Genomic DNA, 16,273 nt, shown 5'->3' with positions numbered 1-16,273 from the left:
CATCTCCCTACCTTACCATGGTGAGAATTAAATGAGATGAGTAAGCCAAGTGATCCACACAGAGCCTGACACATAGTACATACGCAGATTGTTGCCGAGGATGGTGGTGGTGGTGGATGAAATCATCTGAGTCAGGAAATCCAACCCAAGACTCTCCCAACCCACTCCAGGATCCAGAGAGAAGCAGGTGATCCTGGATGAACGCTACTGGAAGAGCAGACTTGGATACTTTTCAGAAGAGAAACAAAGAGGTGCTCACTCTTGGGAAGGACCCAGGCTGCCCAGGTGCCCTGGGCCTCAGGATAATCACTGGGTCCCTGAAAGGACAGAGGCTCGCCAGGGCCCCTGGGAAACAGAGAGACCTGAGAAGACGAACTTCCTCAGAGTAAAGAGAAGGGGGAGGAAATTACAACCATGGAGAGATACTGCTGTTAACCCAACAGACTGGCAAAAATTAAAAAGCATGAAGAGCTGAGGTGTGGCAGGAGGCGGGCAAACAGGAAATCTGGTATCCTGCCGATAACTGGTGCTCTTTAGAGAATGATTTGGCAGTATTTATTAAGATCTTAAACGCATGCAAAGGATGGCCCAACAACCTCACTCCTCGATAACCATCTACCTAAGAGAACTATCTGCTCATGTGCTTGGAGGCGTAAACCAGAAAGTGCATCAAAGCACTGCTGTAAGGGCGAAAAACAGAACCCACCCACCCACCACCAACAGGAAAACAGCTCGATAAACAGTGAGATTCTCATGCCATGGATACAATACTCACTTTGCAACAAAACAAGCTAGATTCACATGTACTGTCTTGAAAACATTTAAAGACATATTATTGAATGTTTTAAAAAGGTTACAGGGGCTTCCCTGGTGCCGCAGTGGTTGGGAGTCCGCCTGCAAATGCAGGGACACGGGTTCGCGCCCTGGTCCAGGAAGATCCCACATGCTGCAGAGCAAATGGGCCCGTGCGCCACAGCTGCTGAGCCTATGCTCTGGAATCCGTGAGCTGTAGCTGCTGAGCCCACGAGCCACAACTGCTGAAGCCCACGTGCCTAGAACCCGTGCTCCACAACAAGAGAAGTCTCTCACTGCAATGAGAAGCCTGTGCACCGCAGCAAAGAGTGGCCCCTGCTCGCCGCAACTAGAGAGGGCCCACGCACAGCAACAAAGACCCAACACAGCCAAAAATAAATAAATAAAATACATGAATTAAAAATAAAAGAATGTTTTAAAAAATTATTAAAATAAATAAATAAATAAATAAAATAAAAAGGTTACAGAATAGACCAGCAAGCATAGTGTGACAGACTGTATTTAAAGAACAGAAAAAAAGAAAAAGGAAAGGAAGGAAAAAATGACTTTTTTTTTTTCTATGTATATAGACTCCTAGTAAAAGCTCTGGAAGGAAATTCACAAAGTAGGTCACAGTGGTTACTTCTGGGAAAGGTAGGAGTGGGGTGGGTGCTGGGAATGAAACTTGGGGATCAATGGGGATGTCACTCTTATTTTTAACTAGGAAAATGTATCCACGCATTTCTTGGGTATTTAAATTAAATTAATACATTTATTTTTAAGGAACAAAAAAGAGGAGGTGTAAGGAAGAGGAAGAGATGATGACTTCAAGAGAAGATGTAGCTGCCAAGAGCTAAGGGTCTGCCTTCACCTCCTCTTGGGGGACTGGCCACCCACATATGTAGACACAACACATCTGGGCATGAGCCCATAGTTTCTTGGAATGATAGAATCAGATATTTAATGCTATACCACATCAGTTCTATATACCAGCTCTTCCTTCTAAATCTTAGAAAAATTCCCTCATACTTGACAAAGGTATCCTTCCTCTGGTATCAGAAGCTCAAGGTATGAAAACGGGACACATGAAATTTTGCTATCTCCAAATTCTTGTTGGCCTCCACTGACTTACACGAAGTCCTGCATTGCATTTAATTGTTGCATGTAAGAATTTTTTTTAATTTTAATTTTTAAAGATACTTTTACCTTTCCTTGTTTTCTTCCATTTCCCTGAAGACACACTGATTCATTACTCTGGAACTGTCCATAGACACTGTGTGGTAGATCCAGGTCTTCTTTCTGAAAAAGCAAAATAACCAACATTTATAACCTGGGTACATTTATGTTAACACAAAGAGATGCATTAAACACATACAAAAGGAATATGTCAAAGGCTGCCCAGTGTCCATCAAAATCCATTCTCCCCTTTGTCCATAGGTTACTTGAGTTTCATCAGGGACTACATTTCCCAGGCATCCTTGCAGCTAGGTGCAGCCAGGTATCTGAGTTCCCAATGGAATGTGAAAGGATGTGTTATGTTCCACTGCTCCACCTAGGTCTCAAGACATGGGCATGCCTTGTCCATCCTTCCCCCTGGTTCCCACTGGCTGGAACTCAGCTCTGACCATGCAGATGATGACAATGCACTTGGAAATAACAAAGGAACAAGATAGAAGGCACTTGGGCCTGTGACTAACTTCATGAAGCACAGGTGGCCTCTCTCCTTGGAACTACTACCTTAGAGAGAAATGTCTTTCTTCTTTAAGTCACTTTAAGTTTAATAAAACTTTAAGTTTTATTGGGTCTTGTTTTTATGGCTGGTTAAGTCTCACTGAGTTGGCACAATGGTTAAGTATTATCACTGGGGCCCTTCTGAGGGTGGGTTTGGTTATTTGGAGCTTGGGACAGTCTATGTCTGTGGAGACAGGTGAGTCCAAATTATTTTGGATCACAATTTTGGTAAAACCACACGCAATTTCAAGTAGGTACTCAATCAGTGTTTGATGGATGAAGAGGTGTTAATGAGCACGTAACCTCTTCCTGTGTGAAGCGTCTCGAAAGCAGAGCACCTGGTATGGAATTAGGAACACTGGGACCCACAAGTAGGAGTTGTGAGCTTCACTTCACGAAACGACTACTCGGGATGGTAAATGCCACCTGAATGTACACGGTACCCACGTTCAAGGATTTTAGTCTCTGCTTAGGAGCGACAGAGACTAGGAAACACAGGGACAGAGACAGAGCGACAGAGACTAGGAAACACAGGGACAGAGACAGAGCGACAGAGAGGGAGAACATTCCGATGGTGGAGGATTCCGCCCACTATTCCACTCCCTGCACGTCTGCCCCAGGATGAGTCTGAGCTACAACTCGGAGGTTCCCTCTCCAGCCTCAGGAACTGCATTCCTCACCACTCAGGGTGTGGCTTTAGCATTAAAAGATAGATTCTTTCTGCACCATGGCCCGAACACGAACCAGCTACTTCATTTGTAACCAAAGAAACAGCTGTCATTTTCAATGCAGGAAGAACTGGCTGTGCAGACCATACTGAGGGATGGTGTGTTGGCCTCCAGCCTGGAGCCTCCTAGGCAAAAGGGGGTCCAGGAGAGTTCTGACACCCATGACCTTCATGCTGGTGCTGTCATTATGGCCCAGCTCCACTGCATCAGCTGTTTTGACAGTTGAGCATCACAGGCTGCTTGGCCAAATCTCCCCCGCAATCCTCTATCTGCTCCACTGTGGGTCTGGCTTTCTCCCAAATCAAAGCACCATGTGGACAAACTTTCAGATCCAGGTGAGCAGGACCAGATACCTGGGACCCCTGCTCCATGATGTGCTGGACAGAGTCAGTGTTGGGGAGAATCCCCAGCCACAGCCTCCAACACTGCTCTTTAACTTGCAAAGAGCACACTAGGAGATATTTTTAGCATCTGGATCCCTGTCTGAGGCCACTGCTCTGGCTTCCATCAGAGCTTAACTTCTTCAGCTGTGGCATGTGCATTATGGAGGGACCCAGAACAAGGCAAGAGGGAAGATGTGGATCCTGGAAGGAGGGATGTGGATGTGGAAGGGTAATGGGACTTGAACTCAGAGTCCCAGAGGTGCTACTGCATTCCTGCCACGAAGGGAGAGGGGAGAAAGCAGTAGCTCACACCAGGGTCACTTCTGCGGCTGTGAATACCTTGGCCCACCTCACCTTGGCCTGGAAGCCAAGTTTGCTCAGTGTAGCAAGCTCTTACACAGCACAGTAACTGCTGCAAGAGGATTTGACACCTACATCCCAAATGATGCCAACAGCAAACTCTCCTCTAAGTCACATTTCCCCTGCAGCAACGAGGTCAGAGCCTGCCTTCCACAGGCCCGCTGGCTAATTCTGGGTCAGGGTTTCAAGTTTTCCCTCCTGGTGTTGGAGAAGGTTTTCTGTAGACAGCCATCAAGAAACCATTGTCAAAAAAAAAAAAAAAAAAAAAAAAAAAAAAAAAAAAAGAAACCATTGTCCTTCAGCCTGTGGCTAGGAACCGGCACTGGGGACACCCATCTCTGTATCCCAGCACTGAGGGATGCCCAAGGTGCAGACACTGACATGGATTATCTCATTGAATTCTCACATCAGCCCTAGGAGGCAGGCACTGCCTCATTCTATGAATTGGAAAACTGGGTTAAGATTTGTCGAAGGCCATACAGACACCAAACGGCAAAGCCAAGACTTGAACCAGGGGGTTCAAGTCTGTGTTCCTAACCACTGTATTTTTTTTTAACATCTTTATTGAAGTATAATTGCTTTACAGTGTTGTGTTAGTTGCTGCTGTACAACAAAGTGAATCAGCTATATGTATACGTATATCCCCATATCCCCTCCCTCTTAAGCCTCCCTCCCACCCTCCCTATCCCACCCCTCTAGGTGGTCACAAAGCACTGAGCTGATCTCCCTGTGCTATGCAGCTGCTTCCCACTACCTATCTATTTCACATTTGGTAGTGTATATAGTACATGCTACTCTCTCACTTCGTCCCAGCTTCCCCTGCCCCCTCCCTGTGTCCTCAAGTCCATCCTCTACATCTGCATCTTTATTCCTGTCCTGCCCCTAGGTTCTTCAGAACCATTTTTTCTTTTCTTTTTTTTTTTAGATTCCATATATATGTGTTAGCATGCGGTATTTGTTTTTCTCTTTCTGACTTGCTTCACTCTGTATGACAGACTCTGGGTCCAATCATCTCACTACAAATAACTCAATTTCATTTCTTTTTATGGCTGAGTAATATTCCATTGTATATATGTACCACATCTTCTCTATCCATTCATCTGTTGATAGACACTTACTTAGGTTGCTTCCATGTCCTGGCTATTGTAAATAGTGCTGCAAGGAACATTGGGGTACATGTCTCTTTTTGAATTATGGTTTTTTCACAGTATATGCCCAGTAGTGGGATTGCTGAGTCATATGGTAATTCTATTTTTAGTTTTTTAAGGAACCTCCATACTGTTCTCCATAGTGGCTTTATCAATTTACATTCCCACCAACAGTGCAGAAGGGTTCCCTTTTCTCCACACCCTCTCCAGCATTTATTGTTTGTAGATTTTTTTTTTAAATGGAAAGGCTTATTTCACCTTGAGGATTATGTGTGGATTTTTTTTTAAAGTATTTTTATTTATTTATTTATTTATGGCTGTGTTGGGTCTTCGTTTCTGCGTGAGGGCCCTCTCCAGTTGCGGCAAGCGGGGGCCACTCTTCATCGCACTGCGCGGGCTTCTCACTATCGCGGCCTCTCTTGTTGCGGAGCACAGGCTCCAGACGCGCAGGCTCAGTAATTGTGGCTCACGGGCCCAGCCGCTCCGTGGCACATGGGCTCCTCCCAGACCAGGGCCCAAACCCGCGTCCCCTGCTTTGGCAGGCAGATTCTCAACCACTGCGCCACCAGGGAAGCCCTGTTTGTAGATTTTTTAATGATGGCCATTCTGACTGGTGTGAAGTGATACCTCACTGTGGTTTTGATTTGCATTTCTCTAATGATTAGTGATGTTGAGCATCCTTGCATGTGTTTGTTGGCAATCTGTATACCTTCTTAGGAGAAATGTCTATTTAGGTCTTCCACGCATTTTTGGATTGGGCTGTTTGTTTTTTTGATATTGAGTTGCAGGAGCTGCTTGTAAATTTTGGAGATTAATCCTTTGTCAGTTGCTTTGTTCACAAATATTTTCTCCCATTCTGAGGGTTGTCTTTTCATCTTGTTTATGGTTTCCTTTGCTGTGCAAAAGCTTTTAAGTTTCATTAGGTCCCATTTGTTTATTTTTGTTTTTATTTCCACTTCTCTAGGAGGTGGGTCAAAAAGGATCTTGCTGTGATTTATGTCATAGACTGTTCTGCCTATGTTTTCCTCTAAGAGTTTTTTAGTGTCTAGCCTTACATTTAGGTCTTTAATCCATTTTGAGTTTATTTTTGTGTATGGTGTTAGGAAGTGTTCTAATTTCATTATTTTACATGTAGCTGTCCAGTTTTCCCAGTACCACTTATTGAAGCGGCTCCATTGTATATTCTTGGCTCCTTTATCAAAGATAAGGTGACCATATGTACATGGGTTTATCTCTGGGCTTTCTATCTTGTTCCATTGATCTGTATTTCTGTTTTTGTGCCAGTACCATACTGTCTTGATTACTGTAGCTTTGTAGTATAGTCTGAAGTCAGGGAGCCTGATTCCTCCAGCTCCGTTTTTCTTTCTCAAGATTGCTTTGACAATTTGGGGTCTTTTGTGTTTCCATACAAATTGTGAAATTTTTTGTTCTAGTTCTGTGAAAAATGCCATTGGTAGTTTGATAGGGATTGCACTGAATCTGTAGATTGCTTTGGGTAGTAGAGTCATTTTCACAATGTTGATTCTTCCAATCCAAGAACATGGTATATCTCGCCATCTGTTTGTATCGTCTTTAATTTCTTTCATCAGTGTCTTACAGTTTTCTGCATACAGGTCTTTTGTCTCCTTAGGTAGGTTTATTCCTAGGTATTTTTTTCTTTTTGCTGCAATGGTAAATGCGAGTGTTTCCTTAATTTCTCTTTCAGATTTTTCGTCATTAGTGTATAGGAATGCAAGAGATTTCTGTGCATTAATTTTGTGTCCTGCTACTTTACCAAATTCATTGATTAGCTCTAGTAGTTTTCTGGTAGCATTGTTAGGATCCTCTATGTATAGTATCGTGTCATCTGCAAACAATGACAGTTTTACTTCTTTTACTTCTGGATTCCTTTTATTTCTTTTTCTTCTCTGATTGCTGTGGCTAAAACTTCCAAAACTATGTTGAAGAACAGTGGTGAGAGTGGACAACCTTGTCTTGTTCCTGATCTTAGAGGAAATGCTTTCAGTTTTTCACCATTGAGAACGATGTTGGCTGTGGGTTTGTCAGATATGGCCTTTATTATGTTGAGGTAGGTTCCCTCTATGCCCACTTTCTGGAGAGTTTTTATCATAAATGGGTGTTGAATTTTGTCAAAAGCTTTTTCTGCATCTACTGAGATGATCATATAGTTTTTATTCTTCAATTTGTTAATATGGTATATCACATTGATTTGCATATATTGAAGAATCCTTGCATTCCTGGGATAAACCCCACTTGATCATGGTGTATGATCCTTTTAATGTGCTGTTGGATTCTGTTTGCAAGTATTTTGTTGAGGACTTTTGCATCTATGTTCATCAGTGATATTGGCCTATAGTTTTCTTTTTTTGTGACATCTTTGTCTGATTTTGGTATCAAGGTGATGGTGGCCTCGTAGAAAGAGTTTGGGAGTGTTCCTCCCTCTGCTATATTTTGGAAGAGTTTGAGAGGGATAGGTGTTAGCTCTTCTCTAAATGTTTGATAGAATTCGCCTGTGAAGCCATCTGGTCCTGGGCTTTTGTTTGTGAAAAGATTTTTAATCACAGTTTCAATTTAAGTGGTTGTGATTGGTCTGTTCATATTTTCTATTTTTTCCTGGTTCAGTCTTGGAAGGTTGTACTTTTCTAAGAATTTGTCCCTTTCTTCCAGGTTGTCCATTTTATTGGCATATAGTTGCTTGTAGTAGTCTCTCATGATCCTTTGTATTTCTGCAGTGTCAGTTGTTACTTCTCCTTTTTCGTTTCTAATTCTGTTGACTTGGGTCTTCTCCCTTTTTTTCTTGATGAGTCTGGCTAATGGTTTATCAATTTTGCTTATCTTCTCAAAGAACCAGTGTTTAGTTTTATTGATCTTTGCTACTGTTTCCTTCATTTCTTTTTCATTTATTTCATTTATTTCTTATCTGATCTTTATGATTTCTTTCCTTCTGCTAACTTTAACAATTGTAAATATTTATGCACCCAACATAGGAGCACCTCAATACATAAGGCAAATGCTAACAGCCATAAAAGGGGAAATTGACAGTAACACAATCATAGTAGGGGACTTTAACACCCTGCTTTCACCAATGGACAGATCATCCAAAATGAAAATAAATAAGGAAACACAAGCTTTAAATGACACATTAGAGCAGATGGACTTAATTGATATTTATAGATCATTCCATCCCAAAACAACAGGATACACTTTCTTCTCAAGTGCTCATGGATCATTGTCCAGAATAGATCATATCTTGGATCACAAATCAAGCCTTGCTAAATTTATGAAAATTGAAATCGTATCAAGTATCTTTTCCAACCACAACACTATGAGACTAGATATCAATTACAGGAAAAAAACTGTAAAAAATACAAACACATGGAGGCGAAACAATACACTAACCAAGAGATCACTGAAGAAATCAAAGAGGATATCAAACAATACCTAGAAACACATGACAATGAAAACAAGACGACCCCAAACCTATGGGATGCAGCAAAAGCAGTTCTAAGAGGAAAGTTTACAGCAATACAATCCTACCTCAAGAAAGAAGAAAAATCTCAAATAAACAACCTAAACTTACACCTAAAGCAATTAGAGAAAGAAGAACTAACCACTGTATTATAATGTTCAAGGTAAAGCTCAGTACTGGTTGAATGTATGAATGAATGAATGAACAAATAATTTCAAAAGCAGTTTCAGGGCTGTGGGGAGACAGTGTCTCTCTAAAGCCCTAGGGGGATTGACCTCACCCACCCTGGATGCCCTGGTGATATTCTCAGACCCCTCCCAGGGCAGCCACTCAGCCCCTGAACACTCATTCTGAACCCAGAATTGCCAACTTCAGTAGGCATTTATGTGCTCATTACTGCTGTCGGTAATGACCAGAGCTACCACTGACTCAGAACCTCCTATTTGCGGGCAGTAAACTCATGGCTCTCACACGGAGGCTCCTCTCATCTACCCGCAGTCACCCAGGGAAAGCAGAATCACACCCACCTTAGGGACGGCACAACCGGAGCTCACATAGGTTGTGATTAGCTTGTGATTAAGGTCACAGCACTTATGAGAGGGCAATTTTCAAAGTCTGAGGAGCTGGCTGAGCAACACAGACCTCTCCTCCACCTCACAAGACCCATCACTCACCTTGGGTAATCAGCAAGTCACGAAGATGAGTGCTGTTCTAACTCTTCAGCCGGCGAGCTCTGTATTAATCTAAAGCTAATCAGTATTTCCTATGCCAGTCATTTCCTCTTCCATGGAAGAAGAATCCTAATTCTCCCCACCACTGCCCCCTTCCTCTCCTCAGCTGGCTGCATCAGTGGTGACCAGCATCTGCTCAGCATCAACTTCCTATCAGGTGTCCACTGGACACCAAATCTTGCTAATTCTTCCTTGAAAAATATCTCTTCTCAGGAAGACCAAGTGTTGGTGAGGATGTGAAGCAACCAGAACTCTCATATCCTGCTGCTGGTGGGAGCATAAATTGGTCCAATCACCCTGGAAGACGGTGGCAATACCTATTCAACCTGCATTTGCTCCTAGGTACATACATGCACCATTCTGGTACATATTTTCCAGAATGTTCTCAGTACTGCTATGCATAACAGTCCTGCATTAGTTTCCTACTACTATTATAACAAATAACCACAAACTTAGTGACCTAAAACAACACAAATTTGTCATCTTATAGTTCTGGAGGTCAGAAATGGGTCAGCAGGACTGCATTTCTTCTGGAGGCTCTAGGGGAGAATCCATTCCCTTGCCTTCTCCAGCTCCTAGAGGTCACTTGCATTCCTCGGCTCATGGCCCCTTCCTCCTTTTCAGAGCCAGCAATGTAGCACCTTCAAATCTCCCTCTTCTCTCACCTCTGTTTCCATCGTCATATCTCATCCTCTGACCAGACCCTCCTGTATCCCTCTTACAAGGATCCTTGTAACTACACTGGGCCCACCCAGAGAATTCAAGATCATCTCCCCATGTGAAGACCCTTAACTTAATCACATCTATGAAGTCCCTTTACCATATAAAGTGACAAAGTCACAAGTGTTACCAGTGAATGGTACCTGTGACCAGGGATGAGGTCATGAATATCTTTCGAGGGGCCATTATTTGGCTTACCACAAGCTCCAAACCACAAGTGACCCAAATGCTCATCAACAGTAGAATGAATGAAATAAAAGGTGGTAATTCACAGCGTAAGAGAACATATGATCTACAGCGCTACATGCAACAAGGATGACTCTCACAAGACAACAGTGAACCAATGACATCAAACACAAGAGCGCTTGCTGTATGAGTTTGTCTGTAGGAAAGGCAGAACCAGGTAAAGTTTGTCTATTCAACAGTTTCCCCCAAGTCTACCAGAGTTTCCATAATCCTCTCAAAAAGAAGGTTGCTGCTTGTTTGTTTTCTATCAATCAATATAGACATGCTACATTTCCCAACTTTGCATCGCACAATTGGAGGTCAACAGTTATGAAAATTCAATAAATGCGTTTATAACTAAAGAAGAAGGAGGGAGGGAGGAAAAGAAGGAGGGGGAGAAGAAGAAGGAGAAAAAGAAGCAGCAACAGTGTCTCTGCCTCTCTCATGCATTTCCACTCCACAGGCATGTGTCATTTCACCTCTGGATGAAGCAGATCCCAGATGACTTCCTCACCAACCCCCATCCTGCCAAGAGCTGTTCACCAGACAGACCTGGAATGTTCCCCTGACCCCCGCTGCATGGTCCTTCCTCTGTCTCTCCTTCACTCCTTTCACCCACCTGACACACCCATGGACATGCCCACCTGGCACACCACCATTGCCCCCCAGGAATCCCCTCCAAACTCCTGTAGGACTTGCAATACAAGCCACACCATTTGCTCTTAATTGCTACTGTCACATATTAATTGCTAATAGTAACAAGTGCCTTAATCTAGTCTCCCCAAACAGACTGCAGACTCTCAAGAACAGAAATCAGGTTTTGTCCATTCAATTTTCCGCCTCCTAGTTCTGACTGCATGTGAACGTCTAATGCTAATTCATAATAACTACTAATGATATAACTGCCTTTGCTGAACACCTAACATGCATCAGGTTCAGTAGTTCTCAAGCATTACCTCATTTCCTCTTCTACTCAATGAAGTGGATGCTATCATGATCTCCCTTTTGAATAGGAGGAAATTGAGGCACAGATGGCTAATTAACTTGCCCAAGGTCCCAAAAGTCATCACTAGAGGATGAGATTTGAACCATGCAATCTAATTCCAGAGCCCACTCTGCTTCCATAATGCCCCACCTGAGTTGGGTTAGGCATATAGTTGGTGCTTAATAAATACTTGACAAAAAAAAAAGATATACTAAGGAAAAAAAGAAACACCTTCACAGCATGCAAATAACAAATTAAGACTCTTCACCAAATAATCTTTTCAGCCTCAGATCTCAGAAGGGAACACACCCCCTGGAGAGATTTGTAGAAGCCTGCCTGTTCCTGGCTCTGCATCATGCTTGGCTCTTGGGGGCTTTATAAACATTTATCAGTAAACAACAGTCAGGGTTTGTCCTCCAGGCTTTTATCAAAACAGGGAGAGAGCTGGATACATTTTTTCTTTTTTTGTCCGCCAAAGTCAGAGTTGAAGGCCGACTGGACAAGTAGGGCTGTGACCACAACGCCCCAAGCCACCCGCCCCAGATGACCTCACCTCTATAGTGGCCAAAAAATGTGACCCAGAGGCCTTGACTAAAAACAAGGCCACCGCCCCTGAGGGCTGCTGTGGCCAGAGATAAACTGAACCGGAGACAATGACACGGGCAGCCCTGCCGTCGCGGGGACATCACGCCGTGGCCCACAGTGCTCGAGCCCGTGCAGTCCCTTCCCTTGAGGCCGGGCCCTTGGTCAGATACCAAACGGTGCTCTGGCTGGCGGTGTGGACACAGCGGCGCACCCTCATCTTCCCACAGACTGGCTCGCTGCGTCTGCGTGGATACGGATGAGAGTGCCTGTGCCTGGGGCGCAGACTACTCAGGAGACAGTGTTCTTAAACAGCTGCCTCTAAGGAGGGACGTGGGACTGGCCGGAGGTTAGGGAGGGCTTCAGTTACAGCGGTACCACTAGCAGTTTTACAAGAACAAAAAAGGGTTGACATATTTGGGGGTTACTAAAATTATCTCAAAGTTTAAAAAGAACACTGATCATTACAGCACAGTGTGGTGAAGCAGTAACGGAGAGACGTACAGTTACAAGGGGAGCAGCACCTGCGGCAGCCGGAGAGGACCGGGGACGGGATCTGGCCTCAGTGCGCTCTGTGCAAAATGAGACAATCTACAATGAGTGCTTAGCCAAGAAGATGTACTCAGTTAGTGGTCGTTGTTATCTATTTTTTGTATTTTTACTCCATCCTTCCTGGAAGCCAGATATTGTGAGGTCTGGGCATGGCACTGCAGTTGGAGGCAAGAATTTAGAAATGAGGTCTCCACAACTACCCTCAGAGAGACACTTTATAAACTCAACCACTCTCGTCCCTCCAGGCTTTCCCAGGCCCCCCAGTGACTCCCTGGCGCTCCTGCCATGCTCCCCCCTCACCCAAATCCCACCAATATGTGCTTGTGTCTCCCCGACTGCACCGGGTACAGTGGCACCCCACTGACAGGTACTATGCTTGCAGACCGAAAGAAAATATTCAGTCGACTGCACTTGTCCACTCTCATGAAAGATGACACAAACCTACTGCAGAATCAGGGCACCTCGGAGGCCATCGCCATGCAGCTGAAGAAATAAAGTGGCCCTCACGGGAGTTGGCCACCCCAGGATCACAGAAAAACGAGGCTTCAAGCGGCAAAATCCCCCAGTACCCACCTGAGCCCTTAAGTCACTCTCTTAAAGGAAGATGTATGCTGGGGACCCAAGGACTCGAGTGTTACTTTTCTAGACACAATGTCAAGATGCCCCAATGATGAAATGGATGCAACAGGCTGATGCCATTATCACAAGCACTCCAACAGGGATTCTGGACTCCCCTCTTGCCAGGCAGCCTCCAGCTTCAGCGGCTGGCTCTCCACATGGCTCAACTGCAGGGAGAGGCCAAGCTGAGAATGCCCCAGTAGCGGGAACAGCTCCAGCTCTCACTGAATATGTAAAGGCTGCATGGCTTCCATCACATGCTCCTTTGGGGAGATGGGGACAGGAGGTTAGGTCAGTCCTCGGGTCCCCGTTGCAAGTCTCAGTCTTCCCAGTGGAAGATCGGATCCCAGATCCCAGAATGAGGGTTTGGTGGGGATACCACCAATGGTCAAGTCCTGCCCAGCTCCTACCCCCTGTCCTTAGGCCAAAGCGTGTTCCGATTTCAACCAGGGCATCTCCTGTCCTATATGATTCATATGCCAGGGTTCTTGGGTAAGTTCTCATCCTATAAAATAGTTCCAATGCAACAAAAAAATTTGAAAAACCTTGCTTTTTTACAAAACCACTTCCTCCTACCTGCCTCTCTCTAAGTCTCTGCGATGATGTATCTGGTGGACACTTTGTTTTTGTTGATGGGCAGAGAGCATGTTCATCCACTCACAGAGGATCCAAAGGTAGGAGGAAGTGAGACACAGTGGTCAGAGCAGCCTGGGGTCTACTGTCTGTGCTGCCCACTATAAGATGGACACTGCCCAAGCACAGTCCCTCCAAGTGAGGGCACGCAGGCTACCCAGGGACCATGTCATCACTGCCCTCCTCCTCCTCACCACAGGCGATGGTGACAGCAGCCTTCCTATGTGCCAGGCACCCTGCAGAGGGCTTCAACTGTTTGATCCCATTTGACACTCTCAGCAATGCTGTAAGGTAGGGACTCTTACCTTCTTCTCGAAGGTGAGGAAACTGAGGCACAGAGGGGTTTAAGTGACTTTCCTAGGCCCACAGAGCTAGTGAGTGGAAGAATCAGGGCATAAGCATAAGTAAACACAGGTATGCCTGTCTCCACCCCACCCCCTCAACAGAAGTACAAAAGGGAGATGACAGTCATGTAAAATGGCCCTAGAAAAGGCCCTGTGCCAATTTGTCAGCTGGGAATAAAACTGGATCCCTTGAGCAGGGAAAGATTTTCTGATCTGATCCTTCACCAACCAGGACATTTATTAAAGTGAACTTTGTACAACTGACATACATCACACTCACAAACTCAGCTCAAGGACAGTAGTCCAGTTTGCCTCACCATCATTCATTACTTGCAAAGACAAATGCTTACATACAGCATGCTTCATGCCCAAAGAGTGCTTCAAAAAAGCCCACCTATAAATAATGTTTCATGAAACTGTATGTAACTAGCCAATTGAAGACAATATAAAATTCACTGGAATCAAGACATATCAAGGACCTACTCTATACCTGCATCAAGTCACACAAGAACCCCATGAGATGCACATTGTTATCCACATTTTACATAGAAGGAAACAAACTCCAGCTTAAGCAGCTTGGCGAAGCTCCAGCAGCTGCAAGTGGACCACGGGAACTGAACAGTGGGATCCGTCTTACTCCTAGATCCAGGTCTCCAAACTTCCCATATCTCGTATACTCTGGAACCTGAGTAAATATGCAGCCCGATTCCCCTAGAAAACTCTCTGGCTAAATCTTAGCTCCATCTCTTTGCTCTGAACCCAAGTATCAGTGGAGAAAGGCCCTACCAAGGGGAGGACCAATCACGGCCCCTGACATTGGAGGGCAAATTCTAAAGTTAGTGGGAAAATCCTGCAGAGCTCAGAATTCCCCTGGAAAGCCCCTTAGGAAGGTGTGTCCTAGAGAGGGGCGCCCCCTCCCTTGAGAAGCCCAGCTCTGAGTAGGTGTCTGTGTGTTTAGCCACACTCCAGGTAAAGTCAGCGGTCGGGACAGAGGGAACACACACACCTGTAACCCTCAGGCTCACACACAGGGCTCCTACAGTAACTGGGGCATGCAGGATGTGCGGCCAGCTCTCATCACCCCCAATCTCCCCCGACCCCTACAGAATACACACTCACTTAAGTGGAAGAGCCGGATTCAACGGTTTTTTCTGTCTTCTAAGAGCTTCTAGTTCAGTTAACATAATTCAAAATTAAGAAAGATGTGATTCCATGATGCCATAATTCCCCAATAGCATGATGTACCATAAGCTGCTAACAGATGATGAAAACATTCACAGTACACAGTACAAGGTTGAGGCCTTGAGTTCTGAAGTTAAGACTATGGGGACTCTAATTTGACCTCTGCCACTTGGCAGCTACAAGAGCTCGGAAAGGGCTGCTCTGTGCCTCTGTTTCCCCAACTATAAAACAGGGTGGCAATGGTGTCAGCTCCATGGGGGTTTGTGGGGATTTGATGAAACAGTGCCAGTGAAGAGCCCGGCACAGGGCTCCACGAAGGTTGAGGTCCTCTCCCCTTTACAAGAAACAGAAAGACGAAAAAGCAGAGGGCCTCGGGGAGAGGTTAACAACTTGTTGGAGGTCCCACAGTGAATGAGTCCAGAGTCCACACTGTAGTCAGCACTGTGGGTCTCGAGGGGCAAGGTGTGAGAGAGGGGGGTCTCTGCTGGAATGGAGCAAGCCCAGGGCAGCTGGATTAAAGGGCCTGGGAGGCAGATCCCGAAGCTTCAGGAACTGGGATGCTGAGCAAACAGGAGGATGAAAAGAAGAGGGAAAAAGCACTTCCAGAGAATATAAAAAACCTGGTGAGAAACCATTCCAGACCCTCCCAGAAGGCACGACTGTGCAGGCAGAGGCTGGCAGCCCACCTGGCCCCTCCTCTGATCCCCAGGTCAGAGGCTGAGACCTGGGTCTGCTTTGAAAGATCTCCTCCAGGATTCCAAATCCCTGCCCTCCTCTCTGAGAGGCACACGCCTGCAAAGCACACAAGAAATGACAATGAGGTGCGAGCAAACTTCACTGGGCCAGCCAAGTCATGTGTCCAGTGCCGGCATGGCTCTGACAGCTGCTGAACCCTCACCCACTGCTCGGGCACAGAATTAACCAGGGAGGTGCTTCTGACATTGCAATGGGACCTCTATGGCTCAGCAGGCTCGCACAGGTCAAGAGCAAGACCGCACCTTCCATAAAACCCATCTGGAAGTGTGCATGTGGCAGGGAAATAGGAGTGAAGGAGGACCCTTCTGCTTGGTTATAATCATTCCTCTGTGTC

General features: G+C 45.2%; 1 protein-coding gene across 2 annotated transcripts in view; it reads right to left on the bottom strand.

Moving 5' to 3' along the window:
* Window positions 1–16,273, bottom strand: part of ARHGEF3 (Rho guanine nucleotide exchange factor 3) — a 307,479-nt gene that overhangs the window by 266,126 nt on the left and 25,080 nt on the right. For both annotated transcript variants that reach the window (XM_082344797.1, XM_082344798.1), the window contains exon 2: window positions 1,999–2,091. In XM_082344797.1, coding sequence (XP_082200923.1) covers window positions 1,999–2,060 — 62 coding nt within the window. In that variant the 5' untranslated portion in view covers window positions 2,061–2,091. The remainder of the gene's footprint in view (window positions 1–1,998; window positions 2,092–16,273) is intronic.

Source organism: Balaenoptera borealis, assembly GCF_965194805.1.
Source record: "Balaenoptera borealis genome assembly, chromosome: 12".
In the NCBI taxonomy this organism is placed as follows: Eukaryota; Metazoa; Chordata; class Mammalia; order Artiodactyla; family Balaenopteridae; genus Balaenoptera; species Balaenoptera borealis.
Note: the sequence above shows the minus strand (reverse complement) of the source record. Positions and strands in the feature narration are given on the sequence as shown.